The sequence below is a fragment of the Peromyscus californicus genome, unplaced genomic scaffold (genome assembly GCF_007827085.1).
Source record: "Peromyscus californicus insignis strain IS unplaced genomic scaffold, ASM782708v3 Scaffold_9__1_contigs__length_137607984, whole genome shotgun sequence".
NCBI lineage: Eukaryota > Metazoa > Chordata > Mammalia > Rodentia > Cricetidae > Peromyscus > Peromyscus californicus.
This window is the reverse complement of record NW_026294617.1, coordinates 87651798-87673654: the sequence shown is the minus strand read 5'-3', so window position 1 is coordinate 87673654 and position 21857 is coordinate 87651798. Positions and strand designations below refer to the sequence as shown.

Below are 21857 nucleotides of genomic sequence, written 5' to 3'. Positions count from 1 at the left end.
TAGGGACTGGAGAGACGGTTAGTGTTTGCCACACAAGCATGAGTATCTGAGTTCAGGTCCCCAGAACCCATGAACAAGCTGGGCAGATGTGACAGCCACCTACAATCCCAGAATTTGGAAGGCAAAGTCAAGGATTCTTGGGGACTTCCTGCAGTCAGTGATCTTAGACTTCAGCAAGAGACCCTGCCCCAATAGAGGAAGACATCTGATGTCAACTTCAAGAATCCACTCACTTGTATACACATGTGCACACACATGTGAATACACAAGCACACATTCATGCATACCATATACATATATGCATGCAAACCAAGGCATAAATATGAGCTGAAACATTTAAATTGTAAAACAAGATGCTTCTAAAAGTTAGAAGCTGTTGACCAAGCAGGAAAACAACGGCAATAGTCTGGAGATATATTTGAGGATGTATGTAGAACATCCCTCCAAATCTCTAATACAGATTCCTGAGAGGAATAATCTGCTCGTGTAATTTGTACACCATTTCCATTCCTCACTTGAGACTTGGGCATCCATCCCGTACTTCTCTTTCATTGTATGCAATCTCAGTATCTGTATAGATGGCCCTTCTAGGAACTTGGCCTGTCAGCTCCTTTATTTCCAACAATTGTGAACTCAACTCACAAATCTCATGGTCACATCTCAAGACACTGTCATTGTCAACATCTGTGCATGCTTCACACATTAATTTCACGCAGCCATCTCTCTGAGTCCTATATCCAGCCCATGAAGCTCATTTTTCTCAGGGAATTCTCTAGCCCTATTGTGTCCAGTTTACTGCATTTCACATCCTTCATGGCCTTGCTCCCCTCTCTACCCAGTTACAGTCCAAGAACCACCACCAGAATGCCTGCCTCTCTCTCTCTCTCTCTCTCTCTCTCTCTCTCTCTCTCTCTCTCTCTCTCTCTCTCTCTCCCCTCCCTCCCTCCCTCCCTCCCTCCCTCCCTCTCTCTCTCTCCCACTCAATTTTTCAAGATACACAAAACCTTTGGCTCTATCTATCTCGCCATATATTTTATAGATCCATATACTATACTGATAGTTTAGTTTTAAATAAGACCACGAAGGTCAAGGGGCTCAGCAATGCACATGCTCACACTTCTCCTAACCAACAAACTGACTCCTTCACTCTCCTAAACAACTCTTCCACACTTTCTCTTTTCCTGTAGCTAAAAAAAAAAAAAAAAGCTCTCACCTGGTTCTCATTTTGCTAACCTCTAAATGTGTGACTCACTAGGGGTGGCCTCAAACCTATTCCCTAAGGACATGTCTTTCCCGAAGTGACCTTGCTTAGTACTACAGCCTAAAGGCCCTATTGGTATACAAATCAGATTTTCCTATCAAAGCCAGACTCACATATTGAACATCTGCCTCAATATATCCCAGTGGAAGTCTAAGGGAGAACAAGAGGTTCACATATCCAACAGAGTCATGATTCCCTGCCCTCCATCTTGTTAGCTGGCATCACCATTCATGCATTCACACAGCCCAAATTCTAGCAGCTATCTGTGACTCTTCCTTCTTCCACAATTCTTTGCCTACACCATCAAATTCTATAGGCTCTAGTTAGACAAATTATTTCCAAAGCCCGACTTCCCCTATCATCTCCCTCAGTGCTATGATTTCTTGTCACTCTGGTTATTTTAATACCCTTCTATTTTTATCCTCCTTCCCATTCTTACTTCACAAGAGCCAGAGTGCCATGTTAAAAGCTTAAACGCTTTTACATCAAGTCTGCTCAAAGACTCTAGTGTTTGTCCCTATATAACTGGGTAGCCCACCAGTTCTCTGGACTCCACCATATCTCAGTCTCCTCCACCCATTCCATCTACTACACTGGACCACTGCTGTTCCATGATGTGTAAGTTGAGTACTTTCCCATCAGATTTCCCTAGGGCACTCCACCATCAGAGAGCCTTTCCCCCAGAACTCTCTTCACTAGAACATGCGCATGGCTTGGGCCCACAACCTTCTCAGTAGATGAACTAAGAACCACATTCTTACACAGAGGTCTTCCGTCATCAGACTCAGTGTGGTATCTCTAACCCATGCCCATCCATCCTCTCTTCCTGGTTTTTCTTCAGGTAACCCCACCCACCTGGCACACTTATTTGCCTCCAGCCTAAAATTTCTCATGATGTAGAAACTACCAAAAGAACCCACCATCTTCCTGCCTCTGCCACTGTGTCCTCAGCTCCGGAAACAGTGCCATTTAGATGTCAAGATAGCAATAAATGGTTATAGAATGTATAAATCTGCTCTGATATCTTTACTTTTCTTTGGGAGGGTTTTATTGAGACATAATTCATGTTTCTCACAACACAGCTATTTAGTTTGCAATCGGATGGTTCTTAGAAGTTCAGAACTATGCAGCTATCACCATCAAACTTAAAACTGTTTATCACATAGAACACCCCACAGACATTAGTGGTCATGCACCATTTTTTCCTCTCAGCCAACCCACCCTCCCTACTCCACATACACACACACACACACACACACACACACACTACTCTTCCCTAAAGTTCCAGGCAATTGCTTTTTTTGTGTATAATCTGTCTGTACATTGGTCTAGTCTGGGTATAGATTTTTAAATCTTCCTCCTTTCTAATATAAGCATATATTCTTGAACTACCATTCCGATCCCTACCACCCAGGGTTGTACTGATGTCAAATTCTACTTGCCACTTGAATGACTGCAGTGTTTTTAGATTATACCTACAAGTGAGCACATGTGGTATTTGCTTTCCTGAGCCTGGCATCTGGTATAAATCTTAGAATATACATTCACATATGCACACTACAAAAGGAGTTGGTCTAGCACATAGACCATGCAAAGCAACCTCGGGGCTTAGATACCTGATGACTTACTTTTTCTATTGACTCCAGAGTTTCTGTATATTTTTCTTCTGTCTGCTTAATTTCTGCTAGGCAACAACTTCGTATATCATTTTCTTGTGATTTCTGCATATAGAAAGGTAAAGTTAAGGTTATTTAGTTGAATTCTCATATCAGCTTATCTAGGAAAAGATCAGAATCACTTTCCATCCTAAAAAAGACATACTTAGCTGCATTTGTGACATATTTTGTTGGAGCTATTTTTTCAACACTATAAGTGAAAAGGTTTTAAGTGACTAAAATAAGCTTCTGAAATAGATATTCTACTTAAATAAAGGCACCTCCTTTATTCAAATGTTAATGAATCTGGTAACACAGTCTAAGCGTTTCCTTCATAGATAGCAGATTACACATGTACTACAGAAACGACTATAAAATATTAAAAGTATTTTTTAAATACTTAAAAGGAATGTGAGAGCTGGGGATACAGATCATTAGTAGGGTAGGTGCCTAGCATATATCAGGCCAAGGTATCAGTCATTAGCAACACACACATACATACATACATACATATATACATACATACACACACACACACACACACACACACATAAGTAAAATCCTTCAAACATTGTTTTTACACATTATCATAATACATGGTTCTTTCATTTAGTGTTAAAATTCAGTATAATATCAAGGTCAGAGACTTACAGACAAAACAGAATTCAGTTCAGACACTGATTTTGTTATCTTTATAACTATAAACAAGTTACTGAGTTTCTCTGTGACTTGGTTTTCATTTCTGTAAAACAGAAGGACAGCACTAAACCCAAGGAGTGCCAAGTGACAGAAGCCATGTAAAGCACGTTTCACCTTGCCAGGGAGTCTAAATTATTATTGTTGTTAACTGTAGCCCATGGCAACCACCCAGAGCTGTGTAGTGGGGGAGGACTGTCCTGAGGGTGGAGGAGACCATGAAGATCAGAGTGCCTGGAAGCACTAGCTGCAGAATAGATGCACCTGAAACCCTCTGGAAAATGCTGCCAGGGGAGCCCACCTCTCATACATCAAGTTAAACACACAGTGATTATATTTCCAACCTACTTCTGTGCCTCTGCTCCCCAGTGTGGAACCCAACAACCTCCCTCGGCCCTTGATTAAAAGCCAGAGCACAGAGAGCAGAGTCAACTCATGAAACCCCTGAAGAAGCTAAGTCACCACCCAGCTGATGAAGACGTCTTTAGGATAAAAGAATATGCTAATAAATGTCTAAGTGGCTGACGTTCAAAAGTTTCAAATTATGGATAAGAAGACAGCTCAAAGCAGTTCTTTCTGGATATTCTAGATATATGCACGGGTGGGAGCTTTGAGAGGACACACTGATTATGCTAGTATCTGAAGACATTTTAAAAAAACAACAACTTATTGCCTTGCCCAGCCTTGATATGAGGGTTTGTGCCTAGTCTAATTGTAACTTGTTATGCGGCGTTCACTTGATATCCCTGGGTGGACTGCTCTTCTCTGAAGGGAAACAGAGGAAGAATGGATCTAGGGGAGAGGGAAAAGCTGGGGAAGGAGGTGGGAAGAGCAGAAGGAAACTGCAGTTGGGATGTAAGGTATTAGAGAAGAATGAAAAAAAAGAAAAGGAAACAATAGGGGAGAGTCACTTCTGACAAGAGCTAATGAGCAAAAGGGAACAGCTACTGACGTAACTTATGTTAAATTTAAAAGGAAAAGAATGTATCTGTTTTGGAAAAGATGTACTTTCACAGTTACAATCTCATGTTCGCTGAAATTGTATCTTATTGCCACTCTGCCACTGTTCAGCACTAGCCTCTAAGACTCAATTTCCTCACTAAGAAAAGAAAGGTAGACCAAAAAGTCCTACAGTCATTTTGAACTTAACAAACAAACAAACAAACAAACAAACAAACCCAGCAGCTTCCATTTCCAAATAAGTTCTAGTTACATAAGTTATAAGCAAACAAGGAGTTTTGGTTAAGTATTTCAACAAAAGTTAAAAGTACATTAATTAATCTTCTAATAGCCTTCCTTAAAAAAAAAAAAAAAAAAAAACTATTCAGAGTTCTTTTAAAAACAAGTGAAAGCCCTACAGGTTGCTGAGCTTCCTCCGCCTTCATCAAGTCCTCATAGACTTCTCCGCCGTCGTCCTCGCCATACACACAGTCATAGAGGTCTTCTTCATCCTCCACACGGGTTTCGCTGAAACAAGGAATGCAGGTATAAAGGTTGTGTTCTAGTACACTGGATGCAACACTGAGACATGCCCTATAGGTTTTAGTCCAAAGTAGACTAAAATTTTCCCACTGATTTTAGCAGAAAATTCAGAGAAGAGGGAAAATGGAATTAGTGGAAAGAGTCAAGAAGTTCTCATTATAACTCTGTCCCTCCCAATTATCTCCAGGACAGACAGAAGAATCCAGCAGTGGGGACAGTGCTAATTAATACCTAACTGGCTACTTTCATAGAACCATATTAATGATCATCTTGCAGCTAGCCGTGGCTCTAATTCTCTGGGCACTGGTTGTCACAGGGGTATGTATGGCTTAGTATTTGAGCTATGAAAAATGATGAATCTGAGAGACCTGGAAGTCACCAGACTTGTCAAAGGCAACCCATCCAGTCTACAGCAGAGTCATGACCTAAAAACATGCTTGTTTTACACTATTTAACAGTCTCATCACACTGCCTCTGCATCCCAGTGTTCCATGGCCTCAGCTTCATTATATAATTAAAGGGCACAGTGTGGGAAGGACAGGAGAGTTAAGGAATAGGTGACATAGTGAAAATCTGTTTGATAACAGCAATAGTTGCTGTAACATTATTACCTAATCCATTTTTTTTGCAAACCATGCTTCTAGAAGCTCACTTAGAAGATATATAGACATCTTTCTACAAGCAAACTGCCTTTATTTGTGTTAACTATTTGTATTTTATTTTTAAAGGGGAGATAGGCAAAGATCTTTAAAATATTTAAAATCTACTTTAAAGCCATTAAATACCACATATCGGTTTCTCAGAAATATTTGTACTTTCCAGCCCTCATGAGCACTTGGACTTTACCAGTGGCTGACCAGGGCACTGTTCCCAAGCCCCTCCTGTGAAACTATGAACATGGTCAAGCATGGCATGCCCTCCATTTTATAACTACTACCCTCTCCAGTTTTCCTTCCTAGTTTAAAACTTCTAGAAATGCCTTCTACTAACACAACCCTAAAGAATGGCCTTGACCAATATAGAGATGTTGGGATGAAACATTAATCTCTCTGAGAATTAAATTCAACCCTTTAATATGACCAGCCCTGAACACCCCTCTTCAGCCTGTACAAGCTGAATGTTATAAATTGACATGAACAAAAGTAAGAACACTATAACTGTGTCACTCTGCAACTTGGAACATTTTTCAAAGCTGGTACAATCACAGGCTGTTTATGTTTGTCATGAAAGATTATTTGGAGGCATTTGACAGAAGCGAACTGTCAAAACCCAGAGAAAAGGAAGGTATATTAAAGGAGGGAACTGAAGCTTGAGAGAACTATGCTCTGAGAAAAAAATCACTTCAGAAATACTTGTCCACCCACCCACCCATCTGCTCATCCATCCAGCAGATATTTTTGAAGAACTGACTGAATTCCACGCTCCAAAGACTCAGAACATCTAGATCAAAAGCTCTCCCATTGAGGATCTGGACCAGTGTGTAAAGTGTTTATCATGTAAGTGGACAACCTGAGTTTGAACTCCCGGAACCTGCATAAAGCTTAGCATGTTAGCACATCTGTAATCCCAGGGTTCTACAGTAAGATAGAAGAGAATCCCTGGAAGTGTGTGGGCCAGCTAGCCAGCCTATGCATGTAATCTCAAATAATGTAGGAGGCAAGGTTGCCACCTGACCTCAAAACACACACATGGGCACCCATGCACCCCACTCACACATGAATGCATATACAAATCATGCACATACATCATACACAATACACAAGCACACATAAACTGACTTTTAAGGAGAACATCCTATAAAGATATAGTTCTATATATGTAACAAGAGAAATTAACACAAACTAAAGAAGCAGGGAAGAGAAAAATCACTAAAGAAAGTCGAGGAAGGCTTCCAAGAGGTCCTATGGCTGAGCTAGATTATGAGTATGTCAGCTTATTCAATAGATATCTGCTGTAAAAATGCTGTTTTCTAGGAGGGCACAGCTACAGTCACAAGACCTACCCTAGTGGAACTTCAATACCAACAAGGCTGGCACACACCCACGTCAAGTGAAGAGAGAGATTGTGCTCCTGAAAAGGGCGATACCATGAAGGTGGGAGTCCAGACAGCCTGGGATGTTGAGCTCGGCAATCCCTCACAGCAGTGTGCTGGACCACTGGAGGGAAGAGCTGAAACAAAACTATAAAGGGACATACTCATACTCCTACTCCTACTCAGTGAACCCAACCTTAACTGGGATATCTAGAAAGCAGCAGGGGCTTTGCAGAGGAGGGAAGGTGGGGAGAAGAAAGCAGGCGGGGGGGGGGGGCAGAAGCCAAGAGGCCCAATGCTGTGAGGCTGAGAGCTGCAACTAGTCTAAAGGTTGATGAGGAAGGAGACAAACTCAGGACTGTGACATCAGACACAGAAACTATTTGGAATTAGGGAGAGAGGAGAAAGAATGAGAGATGACTTTCACTTTGGCTTGAACTCCATGTTGGGAGCTCTGTGATTTCCACTGCAGGGTATTTGATGGAGTTTGGCTAGAAAACAGTGGGGCAATTGGGTTAGTCGGAGCACTTTGTCTCATTATGTCTTAGGGGTGGGTAAGATGGGGTCTCTTTATGCAGTCCCTGGCTGTCCAGTGTCTGGGTATTTTGTGTAACCCATCAAAGGGCAGAGAAGTCTGCTGAGATCAAGATGGGACTAACTGAGATAATCAACTGAGGAAGGGGCTGGTCCTGATGGGAGGAGTCCGGCCAGAAGCAAAACGGACTGTGGAATCCATCACCTGACAGTTTGAATTGAAAGTCTCCTCCTACCTGACACCTAACATCCCCTCCAAACTATATCTTACCTAACAATATTACTAAGCAGGACAAGGTGGCAGATGGTAGGTATTAGTGGCCATCAGTGGTATTCAGCCCATGTGGGGCTTTGAAAAAGAACATCATCACAGCACTGGACATAATACGTTCTTCCTGAGATCCTATTACAAGACCAATAACCTTACAGTCACTTTATAAAACATTGTTGCCAATTAATGAGATAATCATCATCTACTTTACTTAATGGCAGTGAGTTCTTGGAAGTTTAGAAGCAGTAAGAAGCCATCTTCAAAGGGCATTTAAAATATATGACTTCAAGGCCACTCCAAATGTCACGTAGTCCAGAAAAAGCTACCTTCTGCCCGTTGTTACAGCCACCAGTAGGACTCTTCTCACCTGTTCTTCTACTGAGAGCTCCCAGAGCACCAAGTCGTCACCACACATCTCTTCCAGGACAGTAATGAGGAACCTCTAGCTCCAGGGTCTGAAACATCTGGGTTCGAGGACTACCATGAGTGAGGTCATCTCACAAAAGTTAGTTTGATGTACAAATTTGGTTTTTCACTAAATTATAACAGTGGGAACTTAAGTCATTACATGAGATAATGCACAGAATATGCTAGTGCACAAATGAGCAGACAACACGCCCTTACTACTGAATGATTAGATAGCTCAACCCTAACGCCTGGCACACAGTAGGTGTTTAATGTTCCTTCGGCTCATTCATGTGTAGCTGGAGAATTTTTCTCCAGCTCCCACCGCCAAGTCCCGCCAGTTCCAGAGCCCACTTATAAAATAAACACACGGACTCTTGGGGAAGTGCTGTGGGATGGTCTGTATGTCAAATGTGTTGCTGATTGGTCAATGAATAAATCACTGATTGGTCAGTGGCCAGGCAGGAAGTATAGGCGGGACTAACAGAGAGGAGACTTGAGAGAACAGGAAGCTGGGTGAGGGAGACACTGCGAGCCGCCATCAGGACAAGGAAGATGTAAAGTACTGGTAAGCCACAAGCCACGTGGCAAGGTATAGATTAATAGAAATGGATTAATTTAAGCTGTAAGAACAGTTAGCAAGAAGCCTGCCACGGCCATACAGTTTGTAACCAATATAAGTCTCTGTGTTTACTTGGTTGGGTCTGAATGGCTATGGGACTGGTGGGTGTTAGAGATTTGTCCTGACTGTGGGCCAGGCAGGAAAACTCTAGCAACATTCATGTATATACACCAAACACAGCTTCATCTCTTTTTTCCTCATTTTTCATGTATATGTGTATATGGTATAATTGTGTGTGCCTATGCATGTTTCTATGTGTAGAGGTGTAGGTATGTGTGCATATGTGTGCTGAGTATAAGTGTATAGGCCTGAAGTTGGTATCTGGGATCTCCCTTGATGGCTCTTCTAGCTTATTCACTGAGGCAGGGTCTCTCAATCAAATTCAGAGCTCACCCATAGGTCGAGTCTCATTAGCCAGCTTGCTCTAGAGGAAGCCCTCTGCCTCTGCTTCTTGGGGCTAGAATTACAGGCAAGCTGCCGTGCCTACCCACTATTCCAAAAAGGGTTCTGGGAACCCAAACTCAGATCGTTTTTTGCTTGTATAGGTGCTTTAACCACGGAGCCATCCCTCTAGCCCAGCACAGTTTAAAGTTCTAAGAATACAGACATGCCCAGAGTTCCTGCTGTCGCTGCCCTGGAGGGCAGACACAGACAGCAAGCGAAGCAGCCACATTGCCGTAGCCAGAAATAAACACTCTAAAATCACAGAGTAAGGAAAGGGTGTGGTGGCTATTTTTGACGGCCACCAGAGGAAGTAAAGGGATGCCTGAGAAAGACAAATGGTGAGGGGCCAGCAATGCGAGCAGATAGAACAGCCAGTGGAAAGGCACGTTCGGTGTTGGGCAGATGAAAGAATGGATTCCCACAGATTCCAAGAATTGCCCCTGGAGCATAATCCATCTCTTAGAATTCTTTGCAAACATGCCTGAGCTGTGCCATAAGGTCTTTGAGGAGAGAGGATCATGCTTTATATTTATTCTTAATCTGCACAAGTCACTCAATCAGCAGAAGATAATCAGCTGCAAGACCTTCTGCCTTTCTTGACTATTAAATAATAAAGCCCATAGAATCCTCTGTTCCTCTGCTCGGCATAAGCACCATCTACCGATACATCCCTGAATAGCTCCAGCCTGCATCCGTCCTTCCTTGGGCTGGCAACAAAGCACACACTCTCGGCCCTACAACTCCAGTAGTAAACTTTATTTCCTTTTTATTATTCCCTAATTGCGTAATTCCAGTTTTATCTACCTCTCTATTATGCCTTTGAGAAATGTCCAGTTCTTACTTCTCTACTGTTAGGTTTCTCTTCACAGGAACACAGGAAAAGAACTAACAGCCAGTTGGAGCACATTTCCTATGAAACTTCCTATCATCATTTTAAAGATAATATTTATTATGCCTTAATCATCACATCACTTTTACCCTGCAGAGAGCTTATTACAGTTCACATCTACGCTAAGCACAAATTTGGGCGGGCAGTGGCTTAATTTTACTGAAAATATTCAACATACTCTATTAAGTCAGGAAGGCCTTTGTAGATGTCTTCATCATTTACACTTTCTTCTGTAGGGAAAGGCCTGGGGAGGAAGGAAAAACATGGGCGAGTGAGTCATCAAGCTGAGCATTTACCTCCAATTAAATAGTAAAATTTGCTGCCACTCAAACAAGCCATCATACTGAATGATTTCTAGGGTTTCTCCAAAAGTGCTTGCCCAGCAGCTGTGCCTGGGGTTCCCCTGGGGAGACAGCAACACCTGCTACCCCAAATCATCTCCAGCATTACAGCTAGTCTCTGCAGACCCGTGCAGCTGGGGACATGCTAATGTGATTACCTGATCTCCCTCCTGCCACATACCTGCAGGCCCACCCTATGACACTCAGCACAGTGCCCAGTTCGGGAGGCAAGCAGCCTTGCCCATGCCCATGCCTTCACCACTCTCACTCCAGCTGTAAGATCTGACCCAACAAAGATTCTGACCGCAAAGCATCTTTCATGGCTCAGCTCGCTAGGAAGGGTGATGAGTATTAGAAGGCAAAGACATCACACATATGATCTGGACCCTGGCAGACTTTCCTATGCAGACATCACGGTTTAAGTTGCATTTTTTTTTTCTATTTTCATTTTTGGAGACATTAACTAAGTAGACTTCAAAGAGACCGACGAGTTGTTTCTGTCCCCTGTTAAAAACACCACACTTTAATTTTCCCCACTCCTATCATTTAACATCTTTGTTTGGATCATAACATTTCATCTTATGACCAAAATAATGCTTTGAAAGTATGCCTAACAAAATCACCATAGCAATTATATTGTAATGACAAACGCTCTACTCTTTGCCAGTAAGTATGTTTCATGTTTATAAAAAAGGAACCATCAAAATAATAAATTTTAAATAATGGCTAAAGACTTTCATTGAAAGCCAGACTTTTGGGTTATATTTTTATTTTTTTAAATGATTTAGACTTTAGATATATCATGAATTCATTCAATACTTAAGAGAGCAAAGGGATCTACATTTTTTTTTCAAATAAATGAACACCTGTAACCAATCTTTCAAGGTTGTTCTTTTTTAATACAGGAACATTTTCTCAAACTTTCATATCTACATAGGTTACTAAAGAAAATTATAGTCCACTGCTATAAATATAGACAAGAAATTTTCAAAGGGAAAAAAGACTTCTAATAGGTGTCCTTTCAGAATCAAAAGTACACACAAAGCAGGCTATGCTTGTTTCAAAATCTACTCCATACATACAATGACACAAAATTTATATTGACATGAACAGCTACTCATTACTGAAAAGCAAATTAGAAGGAATTGAAGAACGAACCAGCTGATAATCTATTCCTACAGAAAACTGATCAAATCAGGGCCCATTTCTGAGCAACGGTCTTCAGGACGTCCTCCTGGAGACCACTATGATGGCATCCAGGAATTGAGTGTTAAATAGTCCTGTGAGACACATTTGGGTCCCCTCTCTCAGAACTGATATAACCTGGGCACAGAAAAATGAAACCAAAGGTCATAGATAGAGGCTTACAAAGCCCTATCATGGGTGGAGACTAGAACACAAAGCCTTGAAGAAATAAGGTACAAAATGAAAATTCTATTTCCATGTAGCCTGGCTATATCTTCTTCATTCCCTGTTTCTTTTATTCTTTACTGACAGCTCCAACTTAAGTAGTGTGTAGTCTCTAAAAGAGAAAAAGCTTGAACAACTAATACATCTCTACTTCCATGCTTACCAACTGCATTATACTCTATTACATGGAGATGGTACAAATAAACAATCTACTTCCGAACTTTTCATGTATTACCCAACCTTCAACACACATCCTTTTGCATCTACCATTTAATGCTTGTCTGACTGTTCCTTAAACCCATAAAAGTTGTGAGTTATTTTTATGGTCTCTTCTACAGGAACCAAATACATTATATTTTTAAATATTTATGTACTAAAACATTTGCATTTGTCTTAATGAATTATACATATATAAATGCTGAAGAAAAATTTTTAAAGGAACCATAACCAGTGGCAGTCACCAGGGAACTGAGAAGAATGTTCAGTCATTGTACCTCATTCAATTCTATGAGTAAGTTCTTAATTTCTCAGTAAATCTCAAATGTGTGTGTGTGTGTGTGTGTGTGTGTGTGTGTGTGTGTGTGTGTGTGTGTGGCATTTAATATATCAAGACTTTTGTAAACAATAGCCATTCAAGAAATAAAAAAAAAAAACCATTGTGATGAACTACATGGAAGACAGGACCACAGAAGCATGAACTTACCTGATTCCTGTGGCCAACGCTATTGGTGTGCGGGATAGCCGAGATAATGTTTCTATAACCTGAACCAAAAAAAGAGGAAAATGTTCATTGAACATGTATTTAACAAGGTTTAACGGTTTTCTCAAAAGCAACTGTTTTCCCATTCAATATTAACAATGGTTAGAGAAAGATAAATTTATAGATTCAAAGAGTGTAAATGGAAAGTGTCATGATTGGGAAGCTGGGTTATACCTGCATTCCTTCTAATTTATGACTTAAATCAGATTACTAAGAAGTGAGTGACAGTCTCCTTCCAATAAAAAAAAAACCTTAAATATCACATAAATCGGTGTTCCCCAACATAGTACCCACTAAATATGTGAAGCTATTTAAGTCAAAATTTAAAAAAAAAACCCATAAATTCCGTTTCCTTGACTATACAAGCCAGATTTGAAGCACTCAGTCCTCACAGTTTCCGGTGCCTTTTGGAACACACAGATATCGGGTGTTTCCACACCACAGCTGCCATCGCTAAGCAGCAAAGTGGTTGAGAATGCCGCCTCTTGAGCCTGATGACACAAGTTCAAACCCAGGTTTCCCAATCATTACAGGTAACTCGAAGCAACCAGCTACATTCACTATTTTTGGCTTCTTCCTCTAGATAAGGCCTCAGATACTAGCTAGTGATCAGTAGACTATTGTAGACTATGAAATAACACAGTACATGCAAAATGGTTAAAAGGTACCCATTCTTTATAATTGCCAACTTAGAACAAATTGCTTTATTCTAATTCTGAGTGTGTTCAAGAATTTTTTGTTCTAAATTACTTTTGATTATGCATTTCAAAAGCTCCTTATGAAGATCTTCAGCACCTAAGCCCAAGGATACTCGGCTAACAGTTTTTGGCAACCGTACCTAGTGATTTTACAAATCTTTCTTTCAGTCATTTGTACCCAACATCACCTTTGTCAGAGACGTCACTAGGAAACCAGGATTAAGAATGCATTTTCCTCATTGACACCATTTATATGACAAACACAAGTGCTCAAACTCCCATAATTGAGCACAACAAAGAGGTTCTGCTCTGCAATTCATTTAGAGTAAGAGGGGAAATGAGAGGAAAGGTATCTGCCTGGACTGAGATAGTCTAGTGCTCATCTAAAACTCCTCAGCTCCAAGGCAGAAATGTAAGCAATGACTTCCCTCAGAGGAAGTTCTAAAGGGTACCAGCCCCACGGATGGGGTCTCAAAACACCTGGCTCACTAGTGAGCCTATTTGGAGCCCTGTTCGCTAGTTTTCAGATAAACTCACCTTTGCTAGCCTCTACAAAACAAAGATTAAAAACAGCTAATTAACTGCTGCACAAAGTTATTGGGGGAAAATGAGAATGCTCATCAAACGCTTGTGAAGTTTTATTACAGAAAGTAAAATTAGCTACACAGGGGATTGTAATTATATATTGACTATAAATAGCAATGTCCTGTTATCCTGGATTCTTGAAAATTGTGAAAAGAATAGATGTGGCTCATCAGCACTAAAAAAATAAAAGTAGAGAGGACACATATATCAATCAGTTCTATGAAAGCACTCTCCCAGTGCACACATAGCTCAAAACAGCATGTTATACATGACATGTGTATAGTTTTATTAACTTACAAATAAACCAAAAACTGCTTCAACATTTTTAACAAAAGAGCAAAGGAACAGAAGAAAATGAAGCAAGAGACCTGGAGACCAGGGGAGTGAAGGTACTGACCCCCAAATTTTACATCTAACCCTAGTCTCCTACTGAGACACTAGGAAAGAGAAAGAACAGAAATCTGAAGATGCCAAAACCATGTGTTCCTAAGTGAAAAGTCTAGTTTTGGAAAAGCTTCTGGAATAATCTGAGTAGTAGTATTCAGACCCTTGGTTAAACTAGTGTTGAGTTTAGACACACTCTACTGGGATGTGCCAATGCTACAGAATCCCAGAGAACGCTCTGCCTCTTGCTGTGTTTTATGCTGTGGTCTCAGTCCCTGTTTAGCAAGAAAAACAACACAGCAATAATACATTATTACTGCTACTTTCATATGCATTTTAATGGCAATTAATTTTGTTCTTCGAAGATATTTGTATAATTATTATAGATTTACAAAATAATTCGCTTTTTGACTTTTATCTGCCAACACTCAGAACAACTACAGTATTTTTACATCCACATGCCTACCCCCTCACTGCAGGGGGGAAGCTGAAACTAAAAACAAAACAAAACAAAAACGTACAGCTTGATTTGTCACATAACATCCATCCGCCACCAGAGGGAGCCAGACGATAGTCTATTACCTCAGTCTTACTGACTATTTAAGCACACATAGAAAACTAAGCTGAAGCAACTCCTATGATTCAATGAAGACTATTTACTATTCAATCTAAATGACAACACAGATACAAACTCATGCTACAGGGGATGGAAAGAGTGTGAGGTGGTCTTACAATGAGTGGCTGTGAGACCCCTCACTTTTATGCTTATCGTATTTCACATAGTTCTAATATTAAGTTTAGCCAAACCAAATAAAGGCTGTTTGGTCCATATGGTGCTTCTAGAACAACGTCTATTCTATAAAGACAGTGTTTACAGATTGAAAGTGGGCAAGTACACAAACCAATGCCAGATCCTCTGATCCCCTGTGTGGATTCTCTGGCCCGCCCCTCTGAAGCAGACCGGCAAGAGTATTTATGAAAGAAAACATACTGAAAGACACTAAGAAGCTTATTTTTCATGCAATATGTTGATTTTTAAATGGTTATTTCAAGATGATAAATTATGGACATCAATTCCCAGAAAGGAGGATGAAATAGCAAGAATGTTGTAACAATAAGCTATACTGACTCCATATCCTGGACTTCCTTTCTGTACCCACATCCTCTAGCCTCGTGGGTAAGAAAATGCATCTGTAAAGAAGTCAAGGTTATAACTGGGGTAAGATAAATTAGACCTACTGTGTGAGGAAGGGAGAGAAGTGAGCAAGGCTTCTCATTCCCACTTTAAATTGAAGATTACATCCCAGAAGCCATAGGATCATTGAGAATGTTGGGAAAGGAGAAAACAGGGCTAATTGCATTGGGGAAGGAGAATTCAGGGAGTGAACAGAGGGGACAGGAAGTCATGGGGAGCAACCAGTACCAGAAGTCACATAGGAATTTCCTCAATAGTTCAAGAGTACTACAAGGTAGCCACAAGGAGACCTTAGGATGTGAGATGTCCTTGGGAGCTGTGGCTGAACACTGTGACAGCTCAGGAGGGAAGAGGAGACTGGGTGATGCAGGAGCATCCCTGGAGATGCACCTCCTGGAAAGCCTACTTCAAAGTCCCATAGCTTTGATGGGGTATGGCCAGAGCTCTGCAAGGCTGCTGGTTCCTCCAAGGGACCTTCTCTCTGATCCACTCCCACCCCATGCCTGGGTCTCATGTACCCTCTCTTAGACCATGGCTATAATTCTGCCCTGGCACTTATGACTTTATTTAAAGTCTTTAAAATCAGCTTTCAATTTTTTTCAAAAGAACTCAAGATTCTTTTCAAGTTAAAATATTAATATATGAAAGCTGTCACCCTCCACCTCTCTGAGCTCTATCAGAGGGGACCACAGCTAAGAATCTGCTGTAATTCTTGCATCCTCTTTTTCTTTTTCATTTCTTCTTCTTCTTCTAATAAATGAGTTCCTGGCTCCTAGCCTGGCATGATGGTTCACATCTGTGATCCTAACACTTAGGAAGCTGAGGCAGGAGGATTATTACAACTTTAAGACCAACCTGTGACACACAGCAAGTCCTAGGGAAGTATACATTATGGAATGTGGCCCCGTCTCAAAAACAATGAGATTTATTATAAAGCTGTTTTTTAAAATCTTTCTAAGAGTTTTCTAAAACATTCAGAGTCATGCTTTGTCACTAACAATCAATCACAGCCATGCCATCAGGCACAGATGTACTTTGTTCATTTTAATGCTGTGTGACACTCCAGCATATGTAAATAATCTAATGATTTTGCCATTTTCCCATCAGTAAGTGGTTATAACACTCTGCTACAAAGCCAGCAGTCACATCCTTACCAAATGTATGTTCAATTATGTGCAGGTTCTGCTGTAGGAAGAATGGTAAAGAGCGGTGCTTGCGCATGGGGGAAGGAATGAGGAACATTCTTTAAACTGCTTACATGAACTTAGACACGCTTGAAGGGCCTGTGAGGATGCAGCAAGGATTCCAGTGATAGATAGTCGGCTCTCCAACAGTAGGAAATGTCTTCAGGGCAGGAGACCCAAGCCACTTCCCCTCTGTTTGGTTCTCATCGAGTCACTGGACATAACTAGTCGTTGCCCGAGTAAGTGAAGAAGTAATACTTGCCTTGCAAAAATCACTGAGAAGATCCTAGATCGCAGGGGTTGGAATGTGTAAAGGGCTAGCCTGGCACAAGTGGGGGAAATAAAAAAATAACTGAAGAAGGAACTCCAGTGAAAATTAATATTAGTTCACCCAGCTCCTCAACCCTAGAGCCAATAAGAGCGTAGGAGGCTCCTGTCACTTTTTCGGTTGACGATGACTTTTCTTTGGTTAGCTGTTTTACCACTCCATTTGTCCGTTTAAAAGCCATTACATAAAGCTAAATGCAATACTGAATAACGGACAAACTTCCCGTTTTTTAACTATTCTCTTCAAGAGACTCCTGACACGATCCCACTCTTGCCTTATCCAGCACATTAATATCACTATTGGAACCTGCAACTGAAGCAAGCCATCTGCGTAGACGGGAGCATTGCTAAAGCTCCTTGGATGGTCTTGAGTTAAGGAAACCACAGTTGCAGAGAATGGCTGAAGGAAACTATGGGGTCCAACATGCATATCAGAAAAAAAAATACTATTTGTGAATGTACCTTCCTGATTTTCCTAAATTTTCCCTCTTCGCCTATTCTCTGATCCAATAGCTTGGTTCCATAAGAATTCCTGGAGCAGCGATTTTTACAGAGGGGTGGGCTGTGCAGGGGCAGCCAGAGGCTTGAGCCATGAGTACTAAAACTGGCTTAGTGGTTCAGGAGGGCATTGTCGTGTATAGCATGACAGACAGCCCAACAGCCCAAGTGAGCAGCTGTGGCTGGAGACCCAGGTGCGGCACCAAGGCTCCCGCAGGCTCAGAGCGAATGCCCTATGGAGTAGAGACAAACACAGGGTCCAAAATAGGTAACTGGGAACAGGGGCTTCAGGGTGTCGGTCTGGTGTCAGACAAAAGCAGGAGGAGAGGTCAGCTGTGACCCAAAGGCAACCGAGGGAACCAGTATATCACACAGAAGCCGTTAACTCTAGATTCTTGACAGTGAGGCCCGGTTCTAAACCCAGCCAGATGGCGAGTTGAGATTAGCAATATATTTCACCTTCAGTCTCCTAGGAAATCAAAAGAACTCATTATATTAATTTTCTTTGCAATTCCAATTTCACACAGTAAATTACCCCATTAGGATACGCTGCCGCTCAGCGTCACTTCCAGTCGCATGTTTCAGAGATTTCCTTGAACACTGGCTGTTGCTTTTTTGTGGCTTTTGCCTGCAGGGTGCCATTAGAAAAAGGCTCCGAACACCATCTCCAGGGGCCAAGCAAAGACATACAGCCACGGGAAATAGACGAAGCATCCTTTCTGATCAAGACTGGAAGCCATGGAAAACGGGTTTCCATTGTTCTTAAGAATAGTGTACGTATATAGCTTAAATGGGTCAAATTATAGCATGTGCTGACCTCGGTGGTGATGGTTACAAATATAAAAATCTTTTTTTTTCTTTTCTTTGAAGCACCACAATTGAAATTATCAAGAGTAACTACCTCCTTTAGGAATAGTGTGGGCTAGGTTGTTACATAAGCAGACTGGGGTAAGATTTTCTGAGTTCAAATCCAACCTCCACCTCCCACAGACTGGGTTAATATGGAACACTCTGACTTGGTTCCCTCTCATATGTGAAGTTTCAGGGAAAATATTTCCTGTGACACAAGCCTGTTGTGAGGGGAAAATGAAGCAATCTGGGTGTACACTTGTCTCAGGAGGCATTCCCATGCTCCTATGGACCTACCCTCCTGCCTTGCCAGCCTCGACCCTCTACCTCCAAAGACCCCCAAAGAGGAGCATCTTTCCCTTAGAACCTGCTTCCTCTCTTGGTGACCCCCTAAATCCCACTCTTGTCTCGCCCAGAGTCAGACAATCAAAAGATTTTCTAGAAGCCTGCCCCAGATCTAAGCCTTGTCAATCTGCCCATTGAACTCCCCTCAGATGCAATTTTCTCCTCTCTCCCTGTACCTCTGCCTTGTTCTAGGGCCCCCTGTCTCATGCTATAGTAACTACCTGGTTTGTTTGTCTCTGCCTTCTGGTTCCTCTCTCATTAAATTCACCCTCTATCTGGCTACTGTGAAGGCTGAAGGACATTTCCAAGCAGTTATTGTGTTATCCCCAGCCCACCTGAATGTTTATACCTGTGCTCCTCATGTAAAGAGATGCAACTGCTGAGCAGCACACTCCAGGGTCTCTACACTCTCTGTCCCTCCAGCCCATTCCCTGGCTCCTCTGACATTTGTCAAACTAGGCCAGGTCCAACCACACTGCTTGCTGTGCTCCAGGCAGGTCCTAGAATCCTACCTTGAGAGAAGTGGTTCTCCACCTTCCGAATGTTGCAACCCTTTAATACAGTTCTGAATGTTGGTGGTGACCCTCAACCATACAATTATTTTCATTGCGACTTCATAACTGTAATGTAAATATCTGTGTTTTCTGATGGTCTTAGACGACCCCTGTGAAATGGTCCTTTGACACCCCCCCAAAGGGTCACAGCCCACAGGTTGAGAACCACTGCTTTAGACTATAATTTACACAGGGGTATTCAAAATTAAATGCTTCCTGCTAAAAGACAGGGGGAATGAGGCAGCCTGAGAACAACAGTGCCAATGTTCTCACACCAACTGGAAGACCGGGAGAAACTTTTCATTGTTCTGTCACCCTGGTCCAAATGCCTGCGAGGATATCCTGAAAGAGAAACTCAACTCACATCTGTAAAAGAAACCATTCTGCCAATGTGTTCGCCTTTGCGAATCACACCCTGCCTTTAAGCTAGGGCTAGAGAGACAAGCTATTAAGAGCCCTAGCAGCTTTAGACAAGTTCAAGGCCGAGAATTAAGCTGAACCTAAGGGAGGGAACAACATTTCCTCAGGGCCCCATCCCAGTGGAGAGGAGGCTGTGGTAGGCAAGGCCATGACCAGCTCCCAGGGAAGCCACTGCCAACTCACAGGCTTACTTTCCAGGGCCACGGCCTATGTGTTCCCTTCAGGTCACAGGTGTTGACATGAGCTGACAGAGACTGGGGGAGTTCTGTGTGGCTAAAAGGACTTGGAAATTTTAAACAGCTGCCCACACATCATACAGGTGGAGCAAAGTCAACATATTCTCCAAACACAATTCACTTTCAAAGTCATACAACTGGCTGGGAAGGACACTGATTCTTGAGGGTGGCCAATGACTATGGTCACCTTAAAGAATGACATGAAGAATGCTAAAAAAAAAAAAAGAAAAGAAAAAGAAAGAAAGGCAATGCTGGAGTAAGGGGGCCTCACAGTAGAGAAGAATGTGGCATTGACTAGCAACTGGAGATACCTCACCTTGTCTCAGCCTCAGGGCACCTCAGGGAGAGTACAGAGACAAACATCTGCAAACCACCTGACAGAAATGACCGCCAGGACAAGCATAAAATGGCGGTCACACTCCAGCTAGTTGCTAACACTGGTCATTTTATAACCTGCTTGAAAGTGTTGCTTTTCATATGTGCCTGAACAGTTCAAATGCAGGTAAACTAACTCATTGTTCTGTAGCTTCCATACTAAAGCTGAGTCAGCGCAAACGTGTAAGACACACACATAACTTAAAGTTTGCAAAATGATTCATTACAAAAACATTAAAGATGAATGTTCGCATATATTTATTCAATATGAGTGAAATATTATTCCAACATGTGATTACTGTGAAATTCAAGCCATTTTACATTATTGTTTTTCCTCAATCTTCAACAACTCACATGCAAAAGTATAATTACAGTTCGTCTCAATTCATGCCAGCTACATCTTAGGCACAGTGGCCACATGTGGCTGCGGGCTGCTGTCCTGGAGAAGAGGGGTCTAGAAGGGGCCTTCAGAGTACTCAGATCATGATGGGAAAGGAAACCATGTCCTCAATGACAAAAAGCATGGACTGAAGACATCGAATGACTGTGACATGATGTGAGGCAGGGGACATGGCTCAGTGGGTAAAGTGCTTTATGAACAAGCATAAGAGCCTGAGTTTAGATCTCCAGCCACACAAAAAAACTAGTTGCAAACATCTCTAACACTGTTGTCAATGGACAAAGTCAGGCAGACCAGCCAGCTTTACCCAAATGGCAGGTTTAGTGAGAAACCCTCTCTCAAACACTAAGTGGGACAGTAATTGAGAAAGATACTGATCACTGGCCTCTGCTACACACACACACACACACACACACACACACACACACACACAGAGAGAGAGAGAGAGAGAGAGAGAGAGAGAGAGAGAGAGAGAGCCCCCCAAGGACACATCCCATGAACTCACTCTCCAGATTGATTCTGCCCTTTGAAGCAGGGCAGAGGAGGGCTACAGAGATGGGGGACTATGGTGGTGAGTCCTGTGAGGAGGAGGTAACTACCCTCCACACAGGATTTATTTATTCCCTATTTCCCCTGTCCATAAATGTCACTTGAACACTCCGCCACACCGGCAGGCATCGAGCTGAATACTAATAAAACAGGATTTCTGTGGAAACTGGATTGATCCACGGGCTTCTCTTCCTTCTTTTGACTTTTCTTGGTGTCAGCCTTGGCTCAGGGCCAGACCTAATCACATCAGCTCTTACTTTCAACCTCACGTGTCACAGTTAATCGGCTTTTAAACGTCCTCTTGGCTCGTGACTCATGCAAAAGCTGAAGGGTAGCGTTTGCTCTTGTTTAACCGCGCTTGGAGGCCCTCCTCTTTCCCACTCCACGGCTTTGATTTTCCCTTTTTAAGTAACTGTCACCGAACTGCATACGGAGATATTTTTGAAACAGCATGAC

The 21857-nt window shown here is 42.0% G+C and overlaps 1 protein-coding gene across 2 annotated transcripts in view; it reads right to left on the bottom strand.

Annotated features, from left to right (window-relative positions):
- Positions 1–21857, bottom strand: part of Vav3 (vav guanine nucleotide exchange factor 3) — a 335871-nt gene that overhangs the window by 173933 nt on the left and 140081 nt on the right. For both annotated transcript variants that reach the window (XM_052730572.1, XM_052730573.1), the window contains exons 3-6: positions 12746–12804; positions 10470–10535; positions 4971–5079; positions 2890–2982 (exon numbers count right to left, since the gene is read on the bottom strand). In XM_052730572.1, the coding sequence (XP_052586532.1) occupies positions 2890–2982; positions 4971–5079; positions 10470–10535; positions 12746–12804 (327 nt within the window). The remainder of the gene's footprint in view (positions 1–2889; positions 2983–4970; positions 5080–10469; positions 10536–12745; positions 12805–21857) is intronic.